At 64.6% G+C, this 26,816-nt stretch overlaps 1 protein-coding gene across 3 annotated transcripts in view; it reads right to left on the bottom strand.

Moving 5' to 3' along the window:
• KIF26A (kinesin family member 26A) overlaps window positions 1–26,593 on the bottom strand; it is a 43,349-nt gene extending 16,756 nt beyond the window's left edge. For 2 of the 3 annotated variants that reach the window (XM_070514434.1, XM_044774406.2), the window contains exons 1-4: window positions 26,371–26,593; window positions 25,774–26,019; window positions 12,285–12,719; window positions 4,529–4,719 (exon numbers count right to left, since the gene is read on the bottom strand). In XM_070514434.1, coding sequence (XP_070370535.1) covers window positions 4,529–4,719; window positions 12,285–12,719; window positions 25,774–26,019; window positions 26,371–26,412 — 914 coding nt within the window. In that variant the 5' untranslated portion in view covers window positions 26,413–26,593. Of the gene's footprint in view, window positions 1–4,528; window positions 4,720–12,284; window positions 12,720–14,251; window positions 14,786–25,773; window positions 26,020–26,370 lie in introns of those variants that run through there. The other variant, XM_070514435.1, reaches the window with a different exon arrangement.
• Between the last annotated feature and the right edge of the window lie 223 nt (window positions 26,594–26,816).

Genomic DNA, 26,816 nt, shown 5'->3' with positions numbered 1-26,816 from the left:
ACACAAGGCCATGGACGACCCTGCGTGCTCCTCGATCCTCTCAGGGGCCAGGGGCGTGCAGCACTGACCTCAGCCCCACCCGGGTCACCCTCAGAGCCCAGCAGTGGAGCACAGGGAGGTGTCCTCTCCGCGGGCCACACCCAGGTCCCGCCTGGACAGAGGCTGGGCCGGCACCCTCTGATGTCCTGCCCGCCCCTGGAGTCTGTAATGTTAGTGGCCAGGCGTCTCTGCGCTGTGATCTGACCTCACTCAGGGCCGCCCCAGCCTCCCTCCCTGGCCCGCAGTCTGCCCCCAGGGGATGGGAGCCAGAAGCTGCGCTGGCCCAGCCCACCCAGCCCGAGGGGTCCCTGCTCACCCAGGCTCGCCTCACCGGGCGTGACTCAAAGGCACATCCCTGCGAGTTAGCAAGGCCCCGGGTGGGCACTCTCTCCTTTGATGACAGCCAGGCCCTGGGAAACTGGGACAAACCTGCAGCCGCTTGACACCTGCAGCTCAGCTTGCATGGTCCAGGGTGGGGGGTGGCCTTGGGGGACGGGCCTGCCCTCCTCGAGGGCCCCAGTCTTCCGGGGGCACAGACCCAGTTTCTGAGCAGTGAGGGTGAAGATAGCGGGGTGGCGGGTAGCGATGCCAGGCCTCACAGAGGCTAAGAGAACACACGGGTGCCTCGCTCAGGACCACGAGTGCCCACTGCATGGCTGGGGAGGGGCTCAAGGCAGGACCCGCTGGGATGAGGAACGCTGCGAGGTGACACACAAGGAGGGTGTGGGGAAGTCGGAGGAGCCTGGCTCTCAAGGGAAGACTTAGAAAAGCAGGAACTTCACCCGTGCACATAGCCCTCCTCATCCTCAGAGGATGCTTCCTCCAGGAAGCCCACCCTGATGTCCCCAAGCTGGGCTTCCCCAGACCCTGTGCCTCCTGCTACTAGAGGAACCACTCCCCGCCCTGAGGCACCGGCGCACCCAGCAGTGTCCTCACCAGATGGGGACTCTGGAGGGCAGGTGTTGGTCCAGCCCAGACCTGGAAGACGGGATGCTCAGGACACAGCATGAGCATGAGTGAGGGAGTGAGTGAACGGGTTCCGGGGACAGCCCTCTGAGCCACCAGCTCTCTCACCGCAACCCCGGAGGCCTTTCCCGGCTCATCGGCACTGGTCATTGATTCATGTAAACGGCAAAGGAAATATTTTGCTTTTTTACAAAGAAAAATTGCCTCTTCCAAACAAGAAGGCAATTTCACAGGCAGTTGGCCTTAACGGCGAGGCCCTTAATTACCCGGAGGAGACAGACGGGACTGTTCGGAAGTGTGTAGGGGTCAGTTAGGGCCAAGCCAGGGCTCTCTAACTGGGCCGTGATGAGGCTGGTGGACCCAGCCGTGCCTCATGCCCCTGCCCCACATTCACCCAGGAAGTGTCCCCCACAGGCCCTGAGACCCCCAGGATCTGCCTGTTGGGGGCCCAGGGCCGATAAGGGGGCCTTAGACCCCTGAGACCAGGGACCAAGGTCCCAGGAGCCCTGACCCCTGACCCCCACCATGGCCAGCATTTCCCGTGTCCCCTGGGAACTTCACACAGGGGCTGCAGGCTCCCTCAGCCCCACCTGCAGGTGGGGAGGCCTCTCTGCAGAGCCCCCCGCGCTGGGGGCCCAGCCAGAGTGCCCGTGTGCCTCTGGGCAGCCCCTACTCTAGTTCCAGATCCCTGCTGGGCGCCAGGCCTGACGTTCCAGGAGCAGGCGTCCATGCAGCCAAGGAGTAGGGGCTTCCACTGAGGCTGCAACGGGGCGGGGTACCTCTGAGTGCAGTGGGGTGTCTTGGTCCCATGGGAACCACACCACTCCCCTGCCCTCCGCCCGCCGAGGAGACTCCCAGCAGCTCTCCTCAAGGCATCTGGACTCAGAGTCCAGCAGGTGACCCCCTGGAAAGACCCAGAAGGGCGGGCAGGAGAGAGCGCTAATGGAGGCATCTGGGAGGAGGGCAGGCTGCTGAGGAGGGGAGGGGAGGGGAGGGCTCAGGAAGGGGAGTCAAGGTCACCATAGCCTCGGGAGAAAACGGAATTAAAGGCGCAGCCCCTGCAGCTGGCCTTTGCAGAACTGTGCTGGGGTGGGCGCGCTGAGCTCAGCCACAGCCGTGGCCGCCGGGCCCCATCCCTGTGCCCAATGCCCCGGCAGCGTTAGGGAGACCTGGGCACCCAGGAACCACCCCCACCTCGGCTTCCTGCTCAGAGGCAAGGAGCTCAGAGGTCGCTGATAGGACCCAGGGAGGCCCCAGAAGAGTGCCGGCCGCAGGGAGTGCTGGACCAACCGAGAACCCAAACTCCTCACCCCCCACCCCCTTCTGCCTCCACTCGGCAAACGCCAGACTCCTACTCAACCCTCACAGCCCACCTCGGTGGCCCACAGCACTGTGGACAGCCCTCTGTTCAGCCCTTTCGCAGATTCTAAGCTGCCATTAAAGGCGGCCTCCAGACACCCCGCCTTGACTAGCTGGAAACTTCCAAGGGACAGGGATGGGCTGGGGTCAGCTCTGGCCTCCAGATCCCCAGTGAGGGGTAGATGTGGGAGCACAGAGCACAGCCCAGCTCGTGCCTCAGGCCCCCACAGCTCCACGTCTCTTGGGGACTCTGGACAAGCCCTTTCCCTCTGAACCGCAGCCCCCCACCAACAAAACAAAGGAGTGCGTGTAGGGCTGAGGAGCACCCCATCTCGCCCGCGGTTCAGGGTGCTACAGCCCCAAGAGGAGGGGATCTCCAGCCCGAGTCAGGCACAAGCTCAGGGCCATGTTTCCAACCAGGACGCCCGCCCCCAACGTGGCCCACGAGCCTTCAAGAAGCCGCTGCCGTTCATTCAGGGTATCCTCGGGGTGGCCAACAGGCCGGAAGTAATGGCAGCTGGCAGCGCACCCCCTCGGAGAACCGGCCTCCCCCTGGCCCCAGCCCCAGCCAGTTTCTATGGTAACTTCCCAAGGTCAGCAGCAGCCCTGCTCTGCTGGAGACAAAAGGTAGCCAGCATGCGCTCTGCCGGGCCACAGGGTCACTAATGAGCCAGAGTGGCCCCAGATCGCAGGCCCCTGCAGCTGATCTAACTATTCAGAAGGTCGGCCTGATGAGGGGGCGGCTGCTGAGAGCCCCAAGGGGCGGACACTAACACTAACGGGAGGGACAGGCCCAGCTGCAGAGGTTGGCCCCTCTCTCCCCGACACAGGGGCTCCTGAGGGTCCCAGCCGTGCTCTCCGCCCCTAAGCAGGGCGGCAGGCCGTGCTGCACTCCAACACGGTGCAGTATTCACCAGCCCAGGGCCCCAACAATGTCCCAGCACCCCCATCGCATGCCCCCATCACTTCCTGATCAGGCCATGAGGTCCGCCCCCACACCCTCTCTGCTTGGTGCCCTGCTCCCGCCCCACCCCACCCCTGCAGATGCACGGATAAGCTTAGCGCCCGGGCGCTGGGACTGCCAATGGGACGGTGAGCCTCCACGGGGCATGCCATTCTCGCCGTTCCATCCTGTAATTCAGTCCTCACAGAGGCTCAGCTGGGTCTGCAGAACCCGGGCCCTGCCCCGATGGGCTGAGGGGTGGCTGCTCCTGACCAGCTGGGGCCAGAAGAGACCCCTGCGCCCATACTCCCCTTCCCCGCTCCGCAGCTCTGCCACGCAGTGCCCCTGCCTGACAGGCCCCATCCTCACCAGGCCCTGGTGCCTGTGGGGCCACAGCGAGGCATCCTGGGGACGGCAAACCCGGGGCTCCAGCCATCCCCACGCCCTGAGCTCAGGCTGGGACAGGGACGCACTGGGCTCCTGGCTGACATGCAGCTGGACGGAATAACGTAAGCACAGCCATCACTGCGGAATGTGCCAACAGCCACTGGGGAGGGGAGGGCAACAGGGGGTCTGGGTGCAGCCTGCCCTCCAGGACCCCTCCCCCAGTTCACCCCAGGCTCCTCCAACACCCAGGGGCACTCCCTCAGCCCCATTCCACCCTCGTGGTCCCCAACTGCAGGGGAGCTGCCCTGAGGCCTGTCAGCTCTATAGCCCCAGCGCACTGGCCCGAGCTAGGCCCCAGGACACCCACGGTTGAGCTTCCTTGTGCTGGACAAACCCTTCTCAGTGTTTCACGGACATCAGCCCACTGCACCTCACAGCAACTCTGAGCGCGCCATATGATAGGTAACCAAGCACAGAGAGGTTATGTGACTTGCCCGAGGTTGTGCAGCTCAGAAAGGGCAGAGGCTGGGTTCGAACCCTGTCCTTGGCTACATCCCACCCCTAGGGCGAGAGGCCTCCAGCACACGCTGCCGTGGATGTGGTGGGAGGCCAGCTGGCCCACCAGCTGTGAGCTGCCCAGCAGCAGCAACCCCCACAGCACAGCTCCCTTCCGCTCGGCTCAGCAGCAGCAAGGACATGCTCTCCCAGGGAAGGTTCGCAGGTCATCGGGGCCAGGAGCCAAGGTCCTCGGCACCCCCTACTGTTCTTGTCCATGCTGTCCACACTGCCCCTGGGCCAGGCCCAGCCCTGTTGAGAAGCCCCCAGAGGACGTACCTGCTGAAGAAGGAGGCCGCAGCTGACGGGCCTGTGGAGCCCCCCGCCGGGGCACCTGGGGCTGGGGTGACCAGGGCCGCTGTGCAGGCCCCACCGCGGCCCCACGTCTTTGACACGCCGTCTGGGCCAATAGTGGGGGGGCTGTCTCGGACCGTGTCTGCCACTGCCACGGCAGCCACCGCCGCTTCAGCCTGGAGGGGAGAGGGGGACCGAATAAGGAACAGATGTCCACCGCCCCAGGCCCCGCGGGGCGGGGAGGCAGACCTGCGCACCCCCAGCCCAGCACACTCCCTGGGGCCCGCACTCGCAGCGCCCTGCCCGCTTGGGGTGTGTAGGCGGTCTGCCCGGCACGGCCCCGTGCAGGAGAGGTGGATACAGGTGCCCACCCAACACCCTGACCTTCCAGCCCCTACCCTACCGAGTCCCAGAAATGCAGTGACCACAGTGGTCAGGACAGATGGACAGGGACCCCTGTGTCCCACACCCCAAGACCATCCGTCTGGGAGCACCCAGAGGCATAATTAGAGAAGACCCCACGATAAATATTTGTCACGAGCACTAAGTGTCCTGTGCATGACAATGGATGATGTCCCCGTCATCTGAAATACTACTCTGGCATTTCCAGCTAATTAGCTAAAATAAATTCCAGAAAGGGAGACAGCCTCGTAATGAAGCACAAATGTAATTAAATGCTCCCCAGGACGGCGCCGGGAAACTCAAGATCCGGCCACAGTATATTACATTTATGTGCACGTGTCGGGCCCTGGACCCCAAGGCCAGACCCAGCCCTGGAGGGGTGAGTGGCTCCTGGCAGGCGGGGGAAGCGGCCCGCCTCAGCCCAGCCACCCCAGTCCCATCTCCTTCCCCAAGGGCCCCCGGTCCCCAGCCTTCACAGCTCCCCACTACTGCCCGGTCCCTGCGGCCCCTGGCTCTACCCGGTCCCGAGTACTGCCCACAGCCACTGTCAGAGGCGTCCTCTGTGACTGGCCTGGCAGAGGACTGGGGTCCCCGCGCTGAGAGGCCACGGGCCTCTCTGGTGACCTTACGGGCAAGGTACCCAAGCGGCAGCCACTCTCTGGAGGGCCCAGTGTCCTTGGGGTCTCCCAAGTGATGCTTGGGGCAGCATCCCTCCTCACCTCAGCCAGGAGTCTCACCCCACCCAGCCCATGGTCAGCTTCGAACCCCTGCTGGGACACAGCAAAACCATGCCGACAAAGGAAGTTCACAGAGAGCCCCAAACCTCAGGCTGGATGGAAGCCAAATGCTGCCACTCAGCCCCCAGGGCACCGGCTATTCCCCCAGGGCTGCGAGAAGGACAGGTCAGGAGCAGATAAGAGTGAACCTGGACAGCCCAAGCTCTCACTCGGCATTGTGCCAGCATACCACACCCTGTCACCTGTCTTGCCTCTGCCTATAGGGCAGGAACTCCTATGTACCCTTTAGAACCCAGCCTGGCCAGCCCTCTCCTTCTCCAGGTCACTCCCTGCAGCCATCCCAGGTGCCTGCCCCGGCCTCCCCCAGCCCTCAGACCTCTCCTCGGCCTCCCCCAGTCTGTCTAGTGCTCCTAATCCACAGAGTAATGGGGCCATGCTCAACCATCAGCACCGTATCCTCCCATTCCACCAGCTTTCATGAGCACCTAGAGCATGCTGGGAATCAGCAGGCCCCCGGAGGGCACCTACACACCCACGTCCCTGTGTCTAGCACCTCGCCCAGCACACGGGAGGTGTTCCATAATCTGTCTTCCAGGAGCACACGGCCTGGCGGGGACACAGACGCGAGACAGATGGAGCCCACGGCCGGGAGGCGGGCCCTACACCTGAGGAAAATGAGGCCACGGAACAGTGGGGGCACCAGCTCACAGAGAACATTCCAGAAGGAAGGTCAGCCCGGCCTAGGCCTGGGCAATGAGAACTGGAAGCTGCTCTTTTTCCAGGTGGCTGCAGAAGCTCAAGGCAAATGAGTGAAGGATGCCAGGACGCCCAGGGCTCCCTGACCACCTGGATGTCCATCCCAGGGATGACGTGCACGTGGTATGTCACTGTCCTCCATCTCGAAGGTGACTTCCCTTTTTAACACTTAACATATGTGCTCCCCAGGATAGATCTGAATTCCTTTGTTGACGAGAGTCGTGTAGGAAAGAATTGATTGTAAAGTTACATCACGCCCATGTCGACCACCAGGACCTGAGCTCCTCAGAGCAAGGCTGGGTTTGGCTGAGCGCCACCGTGTCGTGGCCAGCAGCCCAGGGTCAGGAGCTCCAGGGGGCCAGGGCAGGATGGCACCACCTGTAGCACCCCTGGCACCCCCATCAGCTCCAACCAGCCCTGTGATGGCTCGGCCTTGGGGTCCACACCAAGCAGCCCAGGCCAGGGCCAACCACAGTGTTCAAGGAGGCGCCCTGGACAGCGGGGGTCACAGTGGGGGTCACAGCGGGGGCAGACGCTGCCCCACGGCCCCCCACGCCCCTCCACTCACTCCCACAGAGCCCGAGCCACTCCGCCATCTCATGCCAGCCTCTCCACCTCCAGCCAGGACATCCTGGCACCACCCGGCGACACAGCAGGCCACTGGTGAGCCCGCGGCCAGCTCAGCCCCACACTGACCTGTCTCGGGAGTCCCGCACACACCTCGACTCCAGTGTCCCACGAGCTGCCGGGGCCGGTGGCACGGCCGCGGCCGATTCCTGCCAGAAGCAGAGCCCGAGCATGCCAAAAGAAGCCGGGGGGCAGAGGGGAGGGCGGCGAGGGGGAGACCACAACACGGGGACAGAAGAAAAGGGGCAAGGGGTGGGGGGCGGCCAAACAGAAAACGTGATGGAGGTGCCAGAACAGCAACGAAAGAAAAGCGTGAAGAGAGGAGAGCGTGAGAGAGCCCGGCCCGGAGGCCGTCCAGACCCTCAGCGGCAGGACCCGGCCAGCCGAAGGCACCCGGCAGCCGCACGGACTGGCTCAGAGGGTGCTGCCGGGGGCCGGGCTCCATGGAGCAGAGCAGGGAAATGCCAAACTAAGCCGTTTCTTAGGCATCTCCAGGCCTGGACTCTCCGTCTACAAGATTCAGGCCCAGAGGACGGCGTTCGCCAGCTGCTCAGGATGACCTCCTTACTGGGCTGTTTCGTATGGAAAGGTGGGGAGGGCAGCAGGGCAGGGGGCTATGGGGCAGCCGGGGCTGGATCTTCCAGACACAGTCTCAACCCTGCAGGGGGCACAGCAGCATCGCTCAGTGGGCGCGTGCCAGGCACCAGGGCCTCAGTGTGGGGCAGACCCACCTGCCCCCTCAAAGCCTAGTCACCCAGAGGGTCCCGGGCTGGGGACGTCCTACCCCCTGCAGGTGCCCTGTCCCACTCCCCCGTCACAGAAGCAGCTGCTCTGCAGCCTCCCATGGAAGAGGGGCCATCCTGTCTAACCTCCACGCCCAGAGACGGGCACGGGCCGTGGGTCAGTTCAGAGAGCCAGGCCAGAACTCAGCCAAAACTCCCCACACTGTCCCTGCCAGGGCTCCTGGCGGGGGGTGGGGGTGCGGGGGGGAGGCAAGCAGGCTGGCACAGGGGCAGCAAGAGCAACCCCCTCAAGCTGGTGCCCCTCAATCTCCATGGACAAAGGGAAACTCTGCTCCTCCCAGGCCTCCACCAAGATGACCTCACCTCCCACTTTGCACATCAAAGTGGTGGACAGCACCTCCTCCGGGAAGCCCTCCAGCCTCCCCATCCATGCCAGGCCTCCACTGCCCCAGCCCCCACGGCCAGCTGGGAATCTTCTGCTCCGGGGTTCCTCCCTGGATTGTGAGCCCCAGGACCCCGGGGAGGCCTGACCCATGTCCACTGGACTCAGGAAGGTTTGCAAGGCTCTGCTGGCCTGGATCCGAGGCAGCAGCGCTGTTCACTCGTGTCACTCGACCTCGCCCTCGGCCGCCCCCCCCGGGCGTGTCCACTGTGCTACCTCTAGCCTTCCGTGGGGCCAGGAGGCCTGAGCCTCAGTCCCATGGTGTCTGGCTGTATGATGAGTGCAGGTGCCCGTGAGCATCTGAGGGGCACTCTGTTGGCAGCCGGGAGACACGCCACGGTTCATAGCCATGCCCCAGGCCCTGGAGGCCTGGCTGGAGCAGGCCAGGGCCGGGGATGGGGTGGCCCCAGGGCAGCTGGGTGGGTGACGGGCCCAGAGCCCCCACGGGCAGCCTCTGTCTTCCACGGGAGCAGAGCTGCCTCTAACCAACGTCGTCTGGAACGAGCTGCTGGGCCGTCCCGCTGGGCAACCCCCAGAGCAGCGAAGCATCTCTGGACACTGTGGAGGTGACGGGACCCAGAGAGGGCGGAGCCTGTGCTCCAGGACACGGTGTGAGCCAGGGGTCTGATTACAGCCTGGCGAGGCTGGCTGAGGGCTGCTCCATCGGGACGCGGGGCTCACCAGCAGCCACACCCACAGCAAGACCCCAGCAGGGCCATGGGGCAGGCTCCTAGCCACAGCACTCGGCGTGTTCCAGGCTCTGGGAAGCTCGCCTCCCCCTGCAGAGACCGTCCCCGTGGCAGGGCTGGCATCCTCCTCCAGCATCCCCTGCCGCTCCAGCCCCTCCTCTCTGCACCCCAGAACAGAGGCAGCTACAGCCCGGCCCACCCCACACGCCAGACCCACATTCGCGCCGGGGCCACGGATGGGTCGTGGCCGGGATTCACAGGGCGACTCTCCAGAAGTATTTAAGTCTAGAGTCCCCCACGCAATATTTTAACCTTCCAGGGCCACCTCCGATGATCGATGCCCTGGTTCAGGGGCAGTTACCTCATCTGAGTCCTAAAGCCCTATTTATGGTTCCAGTAATTTCACTATTGATCGCCAGGACCATTGTCTAATTATGAATCCATTCCCGCCCACCCCGAATGCAATCAGTGTGCACATAAAACAGCGTCGGGGCCTTAAACGCCCACGTTTCATGGTGCGCTGGCCGCCAGCTAACGAAGGCAGAGACGGCCAACATCTGCCACGCTGAACTTCAGGTCAGACCGGCTACGGCCAGGCCAGCAGTGGGGAGACGGGAGGGAGAGAGAGGAGGAGAGAGGCCCCTTTGCCCCCAGCCTGCGGGGAGAAAGTCCCTCTGAGCCGGCTAGTCACCCCCAACCTCACCGGCTCCCACGGCAGCTCGCTCCCCTGCTCGGCCTCAGGCTCTCCCCGGGCCAAGGCCGACCCCCTCTCCACCTGGTGTTCGAGGCCCCCCTGGAAGATGCATGCTCAGCTCCTCAGGTAAGGAACCGTCTAGCTATGCCCAGCAGCCTCCGCTGCCCCGCCATAGCTCATACATCCCTTCGGGTCCAGCACCATGCCACCTCCTCCAGAAGCTGCCCAGCTCTCCTGGGTGGCCTCCCCACCTCAGTGCTGCCCCCAGCACATTAACCCTGGGGAGCCAAGCTCTCAGGCCCGGGGGCCCCAGGGAACACACAGCAGGGGCTGGCCACTGTCTTCAAGGCCACACCCAGGGACTTAATGAATGGAAGAGTCAAGAGCAGCCAGGCCACGTCCAGGGGGCAGCATCACACCAACCGGAGGTCAGCTTGGTTCCAGATATTCTTCCCATGTGACCCCAGTGCACCCTGTCCCCAAGCTGCCAAGGGCCAGGGAGGCCCCAAGGACAGGGAGGCCTTGGAAGGACCAGCACTACCAGTAGGTCAGGGGCGTCAGCTCCCAGCAAGGACAAGATCTCATCAAAGGCCACTCTAGAGGGGGTAACGTCCAGTCAGTGCCATCTCACTGACCTCAGAAGGGACAGCAAGCCCAGAAGTGGGGGCAGGGCTGGGGTCTGTCCCACATCGGGATTGTATGGAACTGCTCCAGCAGCTGGGGGCCCTCCCTCTGCCTCTGTCCCCCACAGCCTCATGGGGCTACACAGAGACCGCAGGAGATGTCTGCCCACCACTCTATTTCAGAGACACTCGCTGGGCAAGCTGGTGCAGCCAGCTCTGTAGCAAATGGAAAACATATCAAGCAAAAACAGCTTTCACAGCCATTCATTGATCTCTCTGCCACTGGTGTTCCGAGGGGTAGGTGACACGGGGGTGATTCTCCGTGTCACTACGCACATCTGTGAGGTGCCATCACTTAGTCCCACCTGACCTAATCCCCTGCCCCCACCTGTGCCCTCCCCATCACCTCCAGCCCTATCTCCTGATAAGACTTCCATGCTTCACACCTCCAGGGAGGCCCCATGCTTCACACCTCCAGGGAGGCCTAGATACTTCAAATCTCCAGGGAGGCCTGGGTGCTTGACACCTCCAGGGAGGCCTCATGCTTCGCATCTCCAGGAAGACCTAGATACTTCAAATCTCCAGGGAGGCCTCACGCTTCACACCTCCAGGGAGGCCTAGATACTTCAAATCTCCAGGGAGGCCTGGGTGCTTCACACCTCCGGGGAGACCTCATGGTTTGCACATCCAGGAAGACCTAGATACTTCGCACCTCCAGGGAGGCCTGGGTGCTTCATATCTCCAGAGAAGCCTCATGCTTCACACCTCCAGGCCTCCACATAGACTGCTCCCTTTGCTTGGAGGATCCTTCCTACTTTGTTTGCCTGGTGAACCCCTATGCTGAACACTGCTGGGTCCTCAGTTTCAGTCCTCAACCAAGCAGATGGGTGCAGCTGAGGGCATGGCATCCTCAGGAAAATGTATCCCCCTAGTCACGCAGGGCTTGGGCAGAGCAGCCAGTGCCACCTGGGGAAAGGCCCCCCCCCAAGCCAGCCCCCAGCACAGGTAACTCCATGTGCTCCCCAAACCCAGACCTACTCCCTCCAGTGTCCCAGGAAACCGCTGACCCAACAACCCACCCTCTCCTGATGTCTCATCCTGGTACTCCTTCTCCTACATGGAAAACTGGGGGACACAAAGGACACTTGGGAGAGACCCCACCAGCAAAGCTCTGTGGCCATGGAAAAGTGGCCAGGCCCCCAGGTCCCCCTCCAGAGCTGGCTCCACCTCAGACTGTGGGGCTGATGCTGGCATGGGGCTCTCTCTGAGGACATACGGTCCAGGTCGATGGCAACCACAGCACCCACTGGTACCCAGAGGTGGTTCCACAGAAGCCATGGCCACTGCTGTAGGTGACAATCTGGTCAGCCTGAGGAGAGGGATCTTTTGGTGAGGGGACACTCTGCAGTCAGCGGAAGAGAGGCAGCTCCTGAGAGACCAGGCCCTGTGTGGGAGAGGGCTCAGACCTTCCGCCACTTGAGGGCCTCACCCTACACCCTAGGTTCCCTGTGTCAGCTGTCCACAGGGCAGGTCTGCGTTGCTCAGGCCATGCCCCTCAGGGCAGCCGGCATGACAAGAGAGCCTGGAGGGGGAGGGACCACTGATGATCCCTCCACCCCCAAAACCCAAGGAAGAGGGTCTGATCTCGTCCCAGGAACACACGGGGCCCTTCCATCAGCCCACCTCGCCACATGTGGTCTCGGAAGCAAGAGTGGCCAAACTGTCCACAACCACGTGTGCTGGCGCTATGTGGAAGGGATGCTCCAGGGGACGCAGGAGGACCCTGCCCACCAGCAGCTTGCAGGAGGACTTGACATGGGCCTTAGGAATGTCAGGCCTCCCCCAATGTCCTCAGCCCCCTTGCTTTAGGGGAGCCATGCTGCAGGGCTCCCACTGAGCCTGGCACCACGGAGTATGGCAAGACGTGGACAGGGACCCCGAGGAGGAAACTCAGTTCTGACCCAGCTGCCAATAGCCCTACCCAGTGGTCCCAGAAGGCCAGGAGCCCACCCTGCCCAGAGCACTCACCAGGCATGATGGCGGCAGGAAGCTGTTGACCCTCGAGATGCTCCACATGCCCTCCAGGCACTGCTGGGCCTGGATGGTGACCGTGCTCAGTGCTCCACCCAGGCCAGCAGGTGCCACCGACACCTGGACGCTGGGCCCGGATGGCCAGGCCAGCCCCTTCCTCCTGTCCTGCCCTGCTCGGCCTGGCTGCCTCCCTGCTGGGCCTGCCGGCACTGGTGCATCCTTCGGGCTGGTCATCGTGCCGGGGCTGGGGGACACAAGGCCGGGGCCTCCATGAGGGGCGTCAGAGTCCTCGCGGCTGGTAGGTGTCTGTAGCAGCCGCAAGGCCTCCCGTGTGAGCTGGTTCAGATGCGTGGCACAGACGTCACAGCGGCGCTCGGCCTCCGAGCGGCACGCTGGCAGCTTGTCAAGAAGCAGAGCAGAGAGGCAAGGGTCCTGGGGGACAAGGGACAGAGGTCAGTGCCTGGGCACCAGGACCTGCCACCCACTCCTTACCTCCACAGTGCCAGGCCAGCTCATGCTGAGGCCGCCACATAATCCATAACAGATTAATAAGCCCCGGACAGTTTCGTCTACATGCGCTCAGCAGGAAAATAATTATCAGAGCTTAATAGTGAGGCCCGCGGTGCCCTGGACAACTGCCTACCCTCTCCCACCGTCATCACCACGCCCGCTCATGGCTAACGAGGCATCTGTGCTCCCCGACAACCAGCCCACAAGCAGCAGAGCTGTGCGGTCAAGGAGCATCCCGGAGGCGGCAGGCCGGGACAGTGCCACCCCAGCCCGGAGCCCTTCCACGGCAAGGCTGGGTGCAGTCAGAGCCCCAGGGCGCCAGTTGAAAGCAGCACCTATTCCAGAGCCACGAGGGCCCCCTGGCTCAACTCCTGTCGAGGCGGGGCTCGGGGGCTGCAGACCCTCTCCCTGCCTTTGCAGAGGCTCCAGCCCTGGGCAGGATCCGGAGAAGAGCGAAATGCAGTCCTGCTGTAAATGTGCCGCCAGAGGTCAGGACGTGCGAGCAAACCTGCAGGGGCAAGCCTGCAAGTCCCAGGTCAGCGAGAACACGGAGGCGCCCGCACAGGCCAGCAGGGAGGCAGGAGGCAAGGCTCGACGCCCACCACACTCCATCACAGGCAGGGGTTGGCCCAGGGGTCTGTGCTGCTTGGTGGCTTCCCCCGCAGCCCAGTCCACCCTGCCCTGCATTGGGTGGGGACACATGGGTCTCCCTAACCATGAGGCTGGTGTCCAAACAGGGCTAAGAACAGGAGTCAGGGGAGCCCAGAGGGGGCGCTTGCCTAGCCTGGAAGTCAAGGAGGGCTTCCTGGAGGAGATGACACCTGTGGAAGGAGGGGGAGGAGGAGGGAGCCAGTCCTCAGAAGGAACCACACTGGAGGGAAGCTATCAAGGGTCATATTGCCGGAGCCCATCGCCTAGCCCCAGACCTCTCCACCAGGCTCTGCCTCGGTGCCTCCCCGGGGCGGTCCTGTAGGGGTCAGGGTCCAAGCCAGGCCGGCCCCTTGGCATCCTCATCCCTTTCCCAAGGGGCGAGTCCAACTACAGGTGCCTGGCCACAACTGCCCCCGGACAGAGCGCTGGCCCAGCCTGGCTATGCCGCCACCACCCAGGACCTTCCCAGTGCCACCCCGACAGAGCAAACCCCAAAGGCAGGCCTGAGTCTCCACTTCAGCCAGCCGGTCAACTCCCAGGCCTCACCCCTCCGCCCTGCCACCAGCCTGGACCTGGCACAAACCCGCAGAGCCGGGGCCTTCCTCCCTCCCCGGGCACAGGCCATTCCCTGCTCGCCGGCTTGCCACCAGCCCCCAAGGGATTCTAGGCAAGGCCTGGCTCCAGTCCAACCGCCCTGTTGGCCACAAAAGGGACGATGTCCTCCCCAAACAACCACTCCTCAGATGAGGACGCTGAGGCCACCATGCCCCGGGGGTACCTCCTTCACCCAACCCAAGCCTTACCTGTGGCTGGCCCGACCTGTACCCACAGATGCCCGGGAGGGCTCCAGTGGGTGACAGCTGTGGCAGGGTGGCCTCGCTGTGAGGGGACACCCTGCTGGTCCAGCATTAGCCGGCGATTGCTCTGCTCCTGCATCCCCAGACCCCGCCACGCTCCCTGCAATGTAAGCTCTCAGCCACAGAGCTGCTCTCCTCGCCCCCCCAGGCAGACAGGGCCCAGTGAAAGAGCGACCCCGGCCAGGCCACTGACCACCTGCCTGATTTATGGGCCACTCCGGAAGGCCTGGAGTTGCTCAGGCTGGGGGCTGGAGGGCCCCAGAGCCTCTGAAGTGCCCCGTGAGTCTGGTCCCAATTAGCGGACACCCCCACCCCCTCCTGCTCCCCTTCAGGAAATGCACCGAGGCAGCATGGGGAGCCCTGCAGAGCAGGAGGTGGCCGGTGGAAACGCCGAGGTAGCCCCGCCTCGGGGTGGCACACAGGCCATGAGTGGAATCCAGACCAGGCTGGGCTCAGACAGGGCCAGGCTCCATCACTGTCACTCCGCCTGTTTCCAGGCCCCCACTCTGATTACTCTGGTTTTTCCACTCAGCGGGAGGCTGCTAATGGTGGGCTGGTGTGAGGGGAAGGAAGCACCGCCTGCTAGAGCCATTAACCCGACTTGAAAGGCGGCCCAGCCCCGCGGGCCCCCAGCCCAGCCCCCACCACCCCCAGGGCCAGTAGCCCATTGTTCCAGGGCCTCTGCCTGTCTTAGGGACCTCAGGCCTCTGGGGGAGCCGCTGGCACCCCCTCCATGGCCTGCAGAGGAGGAAGCAGGAAGGAAAGCCGGAAGCTGGGGGGCTGCTAACTGGCCTGAGCATGTGCCAGACCCCACCAAGGCCGGCCAGGCGTGGGGGTGGGGCACAGGAAGCCAGAGCAGCACCCCCCAGCCGCCCCTGCCCAGGCCCCCCAGCTGTGTCATCAGGAATTCAGATGCCACTGTCAGGCAGGCCCTAGCCCCACCCAGGCCTCACTGACCATCCCCCCCACAGGTGGGGACCACAGGGTCTGCTCTGGGCCTGGGTGGGGCACGCGGTTCAAGCACCAGCCTCAGGGGAGGCAAGCCCAGGACTGCCTGGTCACCTGCTCGGCAAGCCCAGAGCCCATGGCTCATGTGCTTGCAGCCCAAGGAGGCCCCGTCCTGCCCAGCCCTTCCCCCAGCAGGACCCCAGCTCTCCCCCCAGAGGCCCAGCCCAGACACACCCAGGCCCTGCCCCACAGCCAAAGCCCACTTTGGGGCCAAGCACCCCTCTCCAGCTCTAGGAGCCAAGCACACCTCTCAGGGGACCCTCGCCATCATCACTGCAGAGGGCCCAGCTGATACCCCGGGCTGCAAGGGGGCTCCTGGCATGGGGCAGGGGCCCTCTCTCCAATCTTTGTCTCGTGTCACACACACAAGGTGGCAGAGGCCAGAGAGGAGGAGAGCTGCCTGGGGTGACTGCACAGAGATCCTACTGGGGCGAGAGCCCACCGGGCCCCCAGCCCCTCAGACAGGCCACCAGCTCCAGGCTGGGCCGCGGGCCCGGGAGGGTTTGCTGCTGGGCAGCCGGGGACACTCACTGCATGTTGGGTCACTCAGAGCCACACATCCCACACCGGAGGGACCAAGACCTCTCCACTCTGCCCAAGCGGCAAGGTTTGGGCGGGACAGGCCGAGAGAGCCCGGCTCCCTGCCCCCAGCACCCCAGTGCAGTGATCAGGGCCCCAGGGAGCAGGGCTTCTCTGGGGGGCTGGCACTGGCACTCCCAGGATGGACACCCTGGGACCCCAGAAGGGGAGGGGAGGACAGCATCTCCCAAAGCACCTGTGCCCCCTGGGAGGCCCCCACCAGCCCAGCCCACCTCCCTTTTCAGCATCCACCCTGGGCCTTCCAGGCACAGCCACCAGTCCTCAGACCTCAGCACTGGGGGGCACCCACCCCACGCCCAGGCCAGGTCTCCTCTCCCATAGGCCCAAGCCCCTGAGGGTCACAGCCCCAACTGCAGGAATTTTAACCCCTGAAAGCCCCCACCAGCCCATGGCCTATCACCCACCCCTCCAGGCCGCGCCCAGCACCTTCAGACAGACAGTAATCAGCCCGCTGCAAAATGGGACTTTCGATCTCCTCTTTACGGTCTAAGTAACAGGTACTTCACCTGCATTTGGAAACTGTTTTTCTTCATTTGACTCAGTTTAGTGTGTGTACCACCTACCCATCACCACCGGGTTCTAGGGAGCACCCTCCCTTTCAAATGATGACCTTCCCTTCCTCCCATTCCTGGGGTCTCCACGCAGCTTTAACAATCCTCCCCTTTGCTCCCGCATGGGAAACCTGAGGGACTTCTCGAGGGACGAACTGCCGCAGGCAGGGCCAGCCAGGCCCGCCCAGGGGGCAGGACAGGAGCTGAGAGACACCCCCACCTCGGCTGAGGCCACCATGAGAGGGGGAGGAGAGGCACGGGTTCTGCTCCCCAATTCGGAGAAGCCCCCAGACATCAGGGCTGAGACAACCCCCTCTGAGCCCCCATCACCCCGTCTTTAAAAAGGGGGCACCAGCACCCACTGGCAGGGCCGTCGGGGCACAAACAGGACCAGGGCTCAAGCAGAGGAGTGGCCGGGTGGGGGTCCTGGCAGGCCACAGCCCCTCTGCCCATCCTCCCTTCCCTCTACAAACAGCGTGCTGGGCCGCGGCCCTGTGCAGCCACCATTTCCGGAGTTGACAACAGGTCCAGGAAGGGACCCCCGGCTGCCGGGCGGCGCTGCCCTCTCAGGCTCTGCTCTCGAGGACATTCCGATGTCGCGTGCAGCCTGGCGGGACGGGGGCCAGGGGTCGGGGGTGCATTTTCCAGCCTGGAAACCGCTGCGGCCATGGTGGCCACACCTTGGCCACCCCAGGCCCCTCCTACCCGCCAGGCACCACATCAGGGGCTTGATTCCCAGCCCAAGGCCCCGACCATCTGCGTCCGCTGGGGCCAGCGGGAAGCCCTGGGGACCCCCGAGCTGGACCCACCCTCATCCGCCAGCCAGGACCCTGGAGACCACTCCAGCCCCCCAGGCTGACTCAGGCCTCCCTCCTCTGCTGGGGAGGATGGGGAGCAGGGGGTGCAGCCCAGCCCAGCCAGCACTGACCGGCACCCGTCCCCAAGGCCCCGTGCCAGGCGCCAGCCAGCTGGGCAGCGTGGGGCACACACTGGTTCATTGAGCCCTCCTCCCTCAATGGCCTCCCCTGTCCTCCGCCCAATGCCACACAAGGGTGGGGGGCCCTGGGGTCTAAGGCCAGGCCGGCAGGACGGCCTCCGCTAGGAGGGGGTAGCAGAGAGGCCAGCCTGGCAGGACACTCGCTGCTCAGAGGAGGCGCTCCACATGCTTCGGGGGCCTGGAGCCCACCCAGACATGGTTTTCAGTTCAACTCCACGGTGCAGGCTGCAGTCCCCACAGCCTCAGTGTCCTCATCTGAAGAACGGGGCACAGAGCGTCCTCCAGGGCTGCAGCAGACGCTCACTGCCAGGGTGGGGGACCCACACACCACGCACCGGGCCGACGCCAGGGCTCCCGGGTGCCCCTCGAGAGAGCTCTGAGCCCAGGGAGGCTGGCGCCAACCCAGGTGGCCCAGCTGGAAAGGGACAAGTGCAGAAGCCAAACAGGGTCCCCACCCCACCCCCCCCCCAAGATGGGCCAGGTACCCTCTCTGCTGGGCACCTCTGCGTGCAGGTGACCCCAGGTCTGGCCCCGACCACCAGTCCCCTTCAACAAGCTGCCGTGAGAGCCAGGGCTGCAGATCTTTACCAAAGGACTTCCCAGGACGCCCCAGGCCCGAGCTCTGCTCCAGGGCTGGAGTGCAACTCCACTCCACCCACCTCCAGACCTTTGATCTCATCCTGGCTTCCCCTTGTCACCCTACCTGGCACCTGTGACACAGTTTCCATGTGTGCTCCAGGCATCCCCATCATGGAGCTTTTGATACTCCTTCCCCCTGGAGACCCTCAGCCCATCTCTGTGGGTCTAATTCTAACCAAGATCAAATGCCACCTCCTCCAGGAGGCCCTCCTGGATGCCCCTTTCTAGAGCCCCCTCTCCTGTGGCCATAGCACTTTGGTTAAGAGCACAAACCTTGGAGGGAGAGAAGCCTGGGACAGTGGCCTTGGGCAAGTCACTCACACCCCTGTGCTGGCTATTTCTTGCCCCCGCTATGGTGGGTGGTGGGGTTGAGTGAGTAATTGCTCGGAGGCCTGCTGACTGGCTGCTGGTACCATCCCTCTCGGCTCCCAGCTCCTAGCTCCTCTTCCTGCAACATGACCCCGGAGGCCAGGCAGGCCAGAGAACTGCAGGGACAAATGTCAGGCTCTGCTGCCCACCCCGGAGACCCACTCGAGGCTCCTTCCCTCGCCAGGCCTCAGGGGCTCCTGAGAGGGGAGGGGTGCCCCCCCCACAGGGGCAGCCCATCCCACAGCACAAACCCAGCGACCTCCGTCATCAGTGAGACAGCAGAGAAGACAGACGCCAGGCAGGAGGGGTCCCCGGTATCGTCTCGAGATCCAACAGCCAGACACACCACCGCCAGGCACCCCGGGGCCTCCCGCCAGCCCCCTGCGCTGGCTGGGTAAGTCCCCTCAGAGCTCCAGGGCGACCCACCTCCAGACCCCCACCCCACTGGGAACACCTCACTCGCTGGCTACCATGAGCATGCCCCCTTTGTAGACTGAGGCTCAGAGACCCTAAAACACTTGGCTCATGCCGCATAGCTTGGGCAGCAGAGTGGGAGCTCAGAGTGTGAGAGGAGCCGAAGGGATGGGGGCCGAGGCGACAGAGCCCGGGGACAAGATCAGGAGGGCCTGTGGCTGAGCTAAGGGCAGCCACCGAGTGGGCCAAGTCCAGGTGGCCTGCAGACAACCCTTGGATTTTGGACAGGCCAAGCTGGTGGGGCTGGCGGGGTTTCCAGGAGGCAGAGCTGGGCTGTGGCCTTGCACCAAGGCTGTAAAGGAGAGGACGGAAACAGGGCAGGCCAGGATGGGACGTTTGTGGGGGCGGACCCTGCAGCCCACGCCCCCGAGCAGGGCACTAGGCAGGGCCAGCGGCCGGCACGCTCCACCCGGAAACAGGCCGTGGCGCGGGCCAGCATCCATCGCACGGGTCAGGGGTGAACACACAAGGTGGTGCAAGAACAGCCATCCGAGGGCGGACACGGCGGACACAGAGTCGCCCCAGGCCGGGCCGCACAGAACCATAAATCTGTCAGCCGGGGGCCCCGGCTCAGCCCACCCATCCCGCCCCAGCCCAGCCCCCACAGCCCAAGCCTGGGATGCTGCCAGGGGGACAGGGACCAGGCCAGGGAGCACCAGCAACCCTGCAGACAGCCCTCAGGCCGCCCCAGCCACAAAACACAACACCAGAGGTGAAAGTGCCCCTTAACCACGGGCAGCAAGAGGGATGCTCAGCCCACAGCCCTGTCCACAGATGGGGAAGCCGGGGCCCTGCAGGGGAGGCCCAGGCAGCACCGTCCATGCCCCAGGCTCCCCTTCCGCCCAGGAGGGGGTCTCCTCAGCCCCCGAGAACCCAGAGCTCAGAGCTCGGGGCAGACGACGAGGGAGTAGCTCCCACAGGCCTGGCCACCAGGCCTGGCTGTCACCAGGAACCTGACAGGGGACAGCCTCGCCTCAACTACCACTCCCCTCCACCACACAGGCTCCCTGTTCCTGTGGAGCAGGCAAGCAGACAAGAGGCCAGATACGCCAAGAGAACACTCAACGCATTTATTCTATTTATTTACCCATACCCCACACCTTCTTGCACAAAAACTATGTGGTGCCTTCCAGGAACTACCCAGCATAAATTAAAAGCAAAACCACACAACTAGAGACAGCCACATTAGAACAAATGGGAATGATCAGTTCCCACAAGACATGTGAGGAAGGGCCCGTGCGGTTGGCAGAAGCTGAAGAGTACATTTGCTGTGAGCCTCCTGGCAGGCAAAGGAAAAAAGGAAACTAGACTTTCCTTGCTCTTTAAGATGAGAATTAGCTCTCGTGACTCCCAAATATGAGATCCTTTCAGGACACTCAAGGGAGCCTTGAGAAGGCCCGAAACCCATTCATTCCCTTAACCCCTTCCAAACCATCACAAGCTCCCCAGCAAGGCTTTGGGCAGCCCAAGGCACAAGGGTGACATGCAGCATGCCTTCCTCCCTGACCCTCCACCTCTCAGCAGAGAGGAAGCGAGGCCAGCCACCACAACTCATGTCCCTGCTCAGCCCAGCTCTGACCACAGCTGGACTCCCCCCCAGCTCCCTCCCACAAGACACACAGCTCCCACCCAGGACATGCAGCGCCGTCCCCCGGCCACCCCCAGTGCTCCATCTCTGCCTCAGGCCGATGTTCAGAGGGCAGCAGCTCACAACCCTTAGGCTCGCTCCCACCCCCCACTGCCCAGCCTCATCCCCCAAACCCCAGACCAGCAAGGAGAGGAGAGAGGCACAAGGAGCCCATCATTCCATCACTGGACCAAAGGAAGTCCCCAGGGACAGCAAGTGACACTGGCCAGACCACCGTCCATCTAGGGAGGAGGGAGCCAGCCCCAGTGGGGAGGGGCCAGCCAAGGTCTCGCAGAGGCTGCCTGGCGAGGCAAGGTCTGACCCGGGCTCGGTCCCCCAGTGGCCTGGGAGCCTTCAAGCCCCACGGACTGATCCCTTCCCAGCTGAGTCATCGGGTCCCCTGCCAGCTGGGAGACTGCCTGGCAGCCAGCCCCAGGGAGCGCCCGCCCCTCTCACACCTCCTTGGCTGCCTCTGCAGCCTGCCAACACCTGGCTCAGCTGGGGAACACTGCTGACGCCAGGCGCCCCACCCTGCGGAGCCCCGAGGCAGACACCGCAGCCCTGGCACAGGGGCGGGGGGCCCCAGACGCGGGTGCAGCTCAGGCCAGGCTCCAAACACCATGGGAGGTGGAGGTCCAGGGGCTGTGACCCTAGGCAGCAACCGTCTGACACCAGCTGGGCTCAGCCCCCGCCCTCCCAGGATCATAGCCCCATGTGAACAACAGACTCAAGACCCCACCATCGCACACCAGTGCAATCGGAGCTGGGGGCTGTGGAGACAGAGCATGCCCCCAGCATGCAGGGGGCTGGGAAGGCTTCCTGGGGGAATGACAGGGGAATGGAGGGCTGGCAGGACGGCCACTCAGGAGCCAGGCCCCAGAGAGAGGCAGGACGGTGGGCAGGCCCCCAGCTCTAGGAGCCTGGTCAAGTCACCCTGAGCTGTGCAGGGGACAAGAGCCCAGGGCCTCCCTGGCGGCCTTCAGACTGGTCCAACTTGGTGGAAAACATGAAGGAAGGCCTGGGCCATGCGGGAGGGCAGCGGTCCTCAGCAGCGGTTCTGGACCTCACAAGGGGTAAAGGAGACGAGAGCCCTGCCCTGCCCCGGTGAGCAAGAGATTTGCAAGAGCTAAATGAGAATTGATCACCTTGCCCCAAGGGGGTGCTAATCAATTCAGCACCAATACTGACATGTCGAATGTCGTGGGGTCTCCAGAGCAGTCGTCACCTCCATGTGACGCATCTGGGTGGCAGCTGGAACAGATCCTCAGGCAGGATCCCTGCCCCCACTGCTGCAAGGGGGACCATCCTCTATAGGGGGGGAGCCAGAATCTGGCCCAGCAGCCCTTGGGGTGCACACAGCGGGGTGTGGGAGGAAAAGTCTGGTCATTCAGTCATTCAACAAATGTTTGAGGGTGACCTGGACCCTGTGCCTGCCCTAGCAGAGCTCCCGGCCTGGGGGTGGCACAGTGAACACAGAGACCACACAGGGGCAGAGGCACGTGGAAACGGTTGAGAAAGGGTGGGGCCAGGTAGCAGCAGGGGTGGCCTCCTGGAGAGGGGTGGGCATGTGGGGGAGGGGAAGCCTGGGGAACGGGAGGGGCGGCTCCACGCACTTGAAGGGCCACGGGAGCTCTGTGCCAGGAACTCAAAGCAAGGCCCAGCCAGTGCGGCCTGAGGCCCTGGGCCACCGTCAGCTGCACAGGCACAGGGACCTGGGGCGCTGGGAGGCTCCGGCTGCGGTCTGCCGAAGGAGCATGGGAGGGCCGGGCGCTGGGGCTGTGCAAGAGGGGTGCTGTGACAAAACCCCGCGGGATGGAGGGAGAGAATGGGGCTTTCGGGGCTGCCCGGGGGGGCGGCTGCCGGTGGGCAGGCATCAGGGGCGGGGCGGGGCTGGGGAGATGATGAAAGGGGTCCCCAGGAACTTGGTGGCCAGTGAGGACACAGGCTGGGAGGGCTGTCTCGGGGGACGAGGAGGACAGAGCGGCCAGTACTAAGCTGGGGGGCATGCAGGGGTGGCGGAAGAGGAAGGCCCAGCTGTGGCCCCTGCACGGGACGCACTGTGAGCCCCCAGCACAGACTTCTCAGAGGCAGGGGGCACCGGGGAGGGGGCACAGAGCAGAGCGGGGAGCCGGCAGGGGGTCTGGGGAGGAGGGGGGGCGTGCGTCTGTAGCAGGGCCCGAGAGAGGAGGGGCCCGTGAGGCCACAGGAAGACAGGCCGGAGGGCATGGCTCCAGGCCACACAGGGGGCCTGAAGGGCTCACCCACAGACCAGGCCCGAGGATCCTGGTGAGAGCAGAAGGTGGCATGGGGGCCCCAGTGAGGGGCTCCTGACAGGGAGGCCCCGGCCCGGTACCCCCTCCACACGCAGGCCCACTGCCCTTCTCAGTTCAGGTGGGACAGTCTCCTGGACTCCAACCTGGGCAGGCTGAGCATGTCCCCTCCCCAAGCCCCAGGGCCACTGGGGCTCAGAAAGGGGGGAGGGCACGATCTTGTCCCTCATTGGGGACCACGGTCACTCTCTGTGCCCACATGGGGAAACCGAGGCAGGCCAGGGAAAAGAGAACACACAGCCTTATACCCAGGTCACCTGACCCCAGGTCAGGGCCACGACCACTGTGCCCAACCCCTGAGAGCACCCAAGACCCGGGCACAGAGGGACTCTGGAGCCAGCACCCCAGCAAAAGCAACATGGCCTGAGATGTGAGAGCCACCCCATGCCGGGCACTGCTCCACACACCTGTGAAATGGCTACAAAGGTGGCCCCAGTACAGAGGGGAAACCGAGCCACAAGTTCACAACAGAACTGCCTGAGGTCCCACAGCGGGAGCTGTCTGCTGGCAGGAGGGTGGGCGAGGAGCCAGCCGGGGGACAAGCCCTGGCAGGGACGCCAAGAGCAGAGGATGGGGTGACCAAGGCTGAAGGACAACTGTCCCTGGACCCTCTCAAGCCTGAGACCAGGCAGGGACCCCCAAGGAGAGGGCCTGTGATGGCCAGGCCGGGGTCCCAGCTCCCCCCGACCCCCAGCCATGGGAGCCCGGGGGGCCACCTCCAGGCCAGGCTGTCCTAGATTCAAGGGGGAGACCAGGTGAGGTGATGCAGGCTAAGTTCTCCATAAACCGTGAAGCGCTGTCCTCGTGAAACTCATCTCCTCAGGATGAAGATGAGAACGGGCCCCCAGGGAAATCCCAGACACCAATGGGGGTTCCAGGGCCCTGTTGGCCTAGAGCAGAGCCCTGTGCCTGGACCATGGGCCACATTCCAAGGAGGACGCACTGGGGCTCACCCACGGCCGGTCACACACAGGGCCCCTGGCTGCCCCACAAAGCTCTCCCTCCCTAACCCGAAGCAGAGGCAGCAGCACACACAGGTCCCGGCGAGGCTGCAGGGCGCGAGCCAGCCAGGACGCTGGGGACAGCCTGGGTGGCACAGGACAACGACACCCACCACCGTGCCAGGGTCCCAGGCCCAGCCCCCCCATGTGACGTCACCTGGGCAGCTCAGCCTAAGGGCCTGAAGCCCCCCTGGGCCCTGTTTCCATCCTCTCTGGAGAAAGAGTGGACACTGGGGCCTTCTCTCTCTGGGGCACAGCACCCTACAGGTGGGACAGCACTCTCGGCATGGCCCCTAGAACCCACCCCCAACTGACAAACGAGGAACACAGCGGGGTGCAGAGCAGGAACAAAGCCCGGGACCCGGGGCTGCGAGGTGAGCAGGCCACTGGGGGCCAGGGACGGCCAGGGACGGGGTGAGCCCCACCTGGCACAGAGGTGTACCCAGTGTCAAATGCCAAACTCAGGGGAGGCCGAGGGAGGAGGGAGGTGAGGGCTCTGGTGGCCCGGGGGGGCTTCCTTGATGAGCCCTCTGCAGGAAGAGACCATGGAGACCCCCCAGACAAGACACCCCGAATCCACCTGCAGCTCTCTCCACCAGGATCCCCGGCCACATGCTCACTGCCACCAGGCAAAGCCTAGCTCAGTCACTAAAGCCCTTCCTCTCTCTGGCCTCAGTTTCTCCTAATGGGGTAGCAAGATGACCCTATAGCTCTGACAGGCCCCCAGCAGTCTGTCCCCAGTCCCTCTCTCCAGGGGCCCTGAAGGTCCTCTGGTGTCTCTTCAGCCAGATTCAGGCCGACCTGAGCCCAGAGTTTGGCAAGGCTGCACCTTGCTCAGAGCAGCAGCTGCACAAGGATCCAGCCCCACCCCAGGACAAGACACAGGTGCCCCCTCCCTGGCTGCAGAGAGGGTGCCCAGGACAGAAACCATACTTACCTCCCTCCCCACCCCACTGCCCTGCCCTAGACAGGGAACACCGTGGGACCCCAGGAACCCAGGGTCGCCCCGTGCCCCCAGACAGCATGGCCTCCTTGAAGAACTATATTTAGATTCAATGGGATTCTGCGGACTTCCCAGGAATGCTTTCAAAAAGACTGAAGGTCAGGCGGGAAGGGCTTCCTCTGGAGACCCCCACCTTCCCAGGCTTTGCAAACTTCCAGGGCGCATTGTTCCTTGAACAATGGTCCCAGCTCCTTCCAAGACCAGGCGAGCCCATTGGCTAGAGAATCCAGCAGAGCCCCCTCCCCTGGCAAACACCTTGGCAGCTGGGTCTGGAGCTGGGGGACCCAGGGGCCCAGCCACTCAGTTCCCAGATGGGTGGCCACTGCCAAAGGTGGCAGAGCCCAAGGCTGTGTCCCACACACAGCTCTCATCCACGACGCTGGGAGGGTGCAGGCAGGGCTCCCCCCACAGCAGCAGGCCCACCCTCTGGTCCTCCAAGCCCTCCTGCCCCAGGTGTGCAATTTCCAGGCACCTGGCTCGGGGCCCAGGTGCCCCAAGGGCGACAACGCACCAAGTAACCTCTTGCAGCTGGCAGGGCAGGAGGTGTCCCGCCCTGGGTGGAGTCCCTGCCATCGCCCTCTCTTCCCTCCCCCTCCCAAACACAGCCTGTGGTTCCAGCTGTGGGACATCTGTGGCTCCGCTGAGATACGCCCGCCCAACCCCCCCCCCCCCATCAGACCGCGGGATGCTTTTAGGATAAACTATCCTCACTTACACACGCCGCGTTACAGAAGGGGAAACTGAGGTGCAGAGAGGGGAAAACGTGTAAAAACACTCGGTGGAACCTCACCCCGCTCCGGGCCCCAAGCTCTCCCAAGTTCCAGCATGGGCCCTGCCCCGAGGGGCCAGCCCGAGGAAGCGTCACTTACCCGGAGGGGTGTCCCGGGCCCGCTGACCAGCTTCCACGCCTGTCGCTTGAGCTCGGCGAGCTTCGTGTGGCAGTGGCGGCACCAGCCGCCTCCGCCGGCCGAGTGGCCCTGCTCTGCGCCGGCCCCGGCGCCCTCGGGCGCAGGGCGGCTGCCGCATGGGTCCTGCTCGGGCCCGGCGGGCAGCCTCTTGCGGGGGGACACCTCCAGCAGCTGCAGCGGCTCGCGGGCCAGGCCGCCCTCGGCCACCTGCGGGGGATGGGGGCGGAAGGGGACGGTGAGCCGGAGCCGCGGGGAGGCGCCACCCGGGACCCAGCTCCAGAGACTCCAGATCTCAGCGCGTCCCAGCCCCCGAGTGACGCATTCGACAAAGTTAAGAGCGCTGGCGCGAACCCGCCGCCCACCCTCTGCTTCCATCCCGGGAGTCCGGACCGGGGTCCCTCCCAGCAGGAGGCCCCGCGCGTCCAGCACTCCGCTCCAGGCCCGGCCCCCAGGGGGCGCCGCGCACCCCGCGACCATCCTCGGCGTCCCGGGCTCCGTCCCGTGGCTCCCGCCGGCCCCCTGCCGCCCGCCTCCCTCTCGGGGCCCGGCCGCGCGTACCGCGGGTTGTGCCGCGCACAGAGGGGCGCCGCGGCCGCCCATGGCCGAGATGCAGGAAGGGCTAGGCGGGAGCTTCGGGGCCGCGCGGGCTCTCCGGGGACGCCGCGGCTACGTGATCCGGCCCGGGGGCGCCCCCATGGCCGGGCCGGCCGCTCCGAAGTTCGCAGCTCAGGCGACTGACGGAGAGCGCGCGGTGGCGGCGGCGGGCGCGCTCGGGAGGCGAGGGCGGGGCCGGGGCGGGGCAGGGGCGCCGGGGCGGGGCCGGTGGGGTGGGGCTCCGGGAGGGCTGTCCCGCCCCGCTCCGCCCTGGGCCTCCGCTCGGCAGTGCGTGGGGGATGGGGTCCTACTTCGCCGCGCGGCCCCTCCCACTCCAAAGACCCGGACCTGTTCGGCGAGTCCCAGCCCGGGCAGGGGCGCTGGGGGCCACAGGGAGATACTTAGTACAC

Source organism: Equus asinus, chromosome 7, assembly GCF_041296235.1.
Source record: "Equus asinus isolate D_3611 breed Donkey chromosome 7, EquAss-T2T_v2, whole genome shotgun sequence".
Taxonomy (NCBI): Eukaryota; Metazoa; Chordata; class Mammalia; order Perissodactyla; family Equidae; genus Equus; species Equus asinus.
The sequence above is the reverse complement of the archived record's forward strand: the minus strand, read 5'-3'. Positions and strand labels throughout refer to the sequence as shown.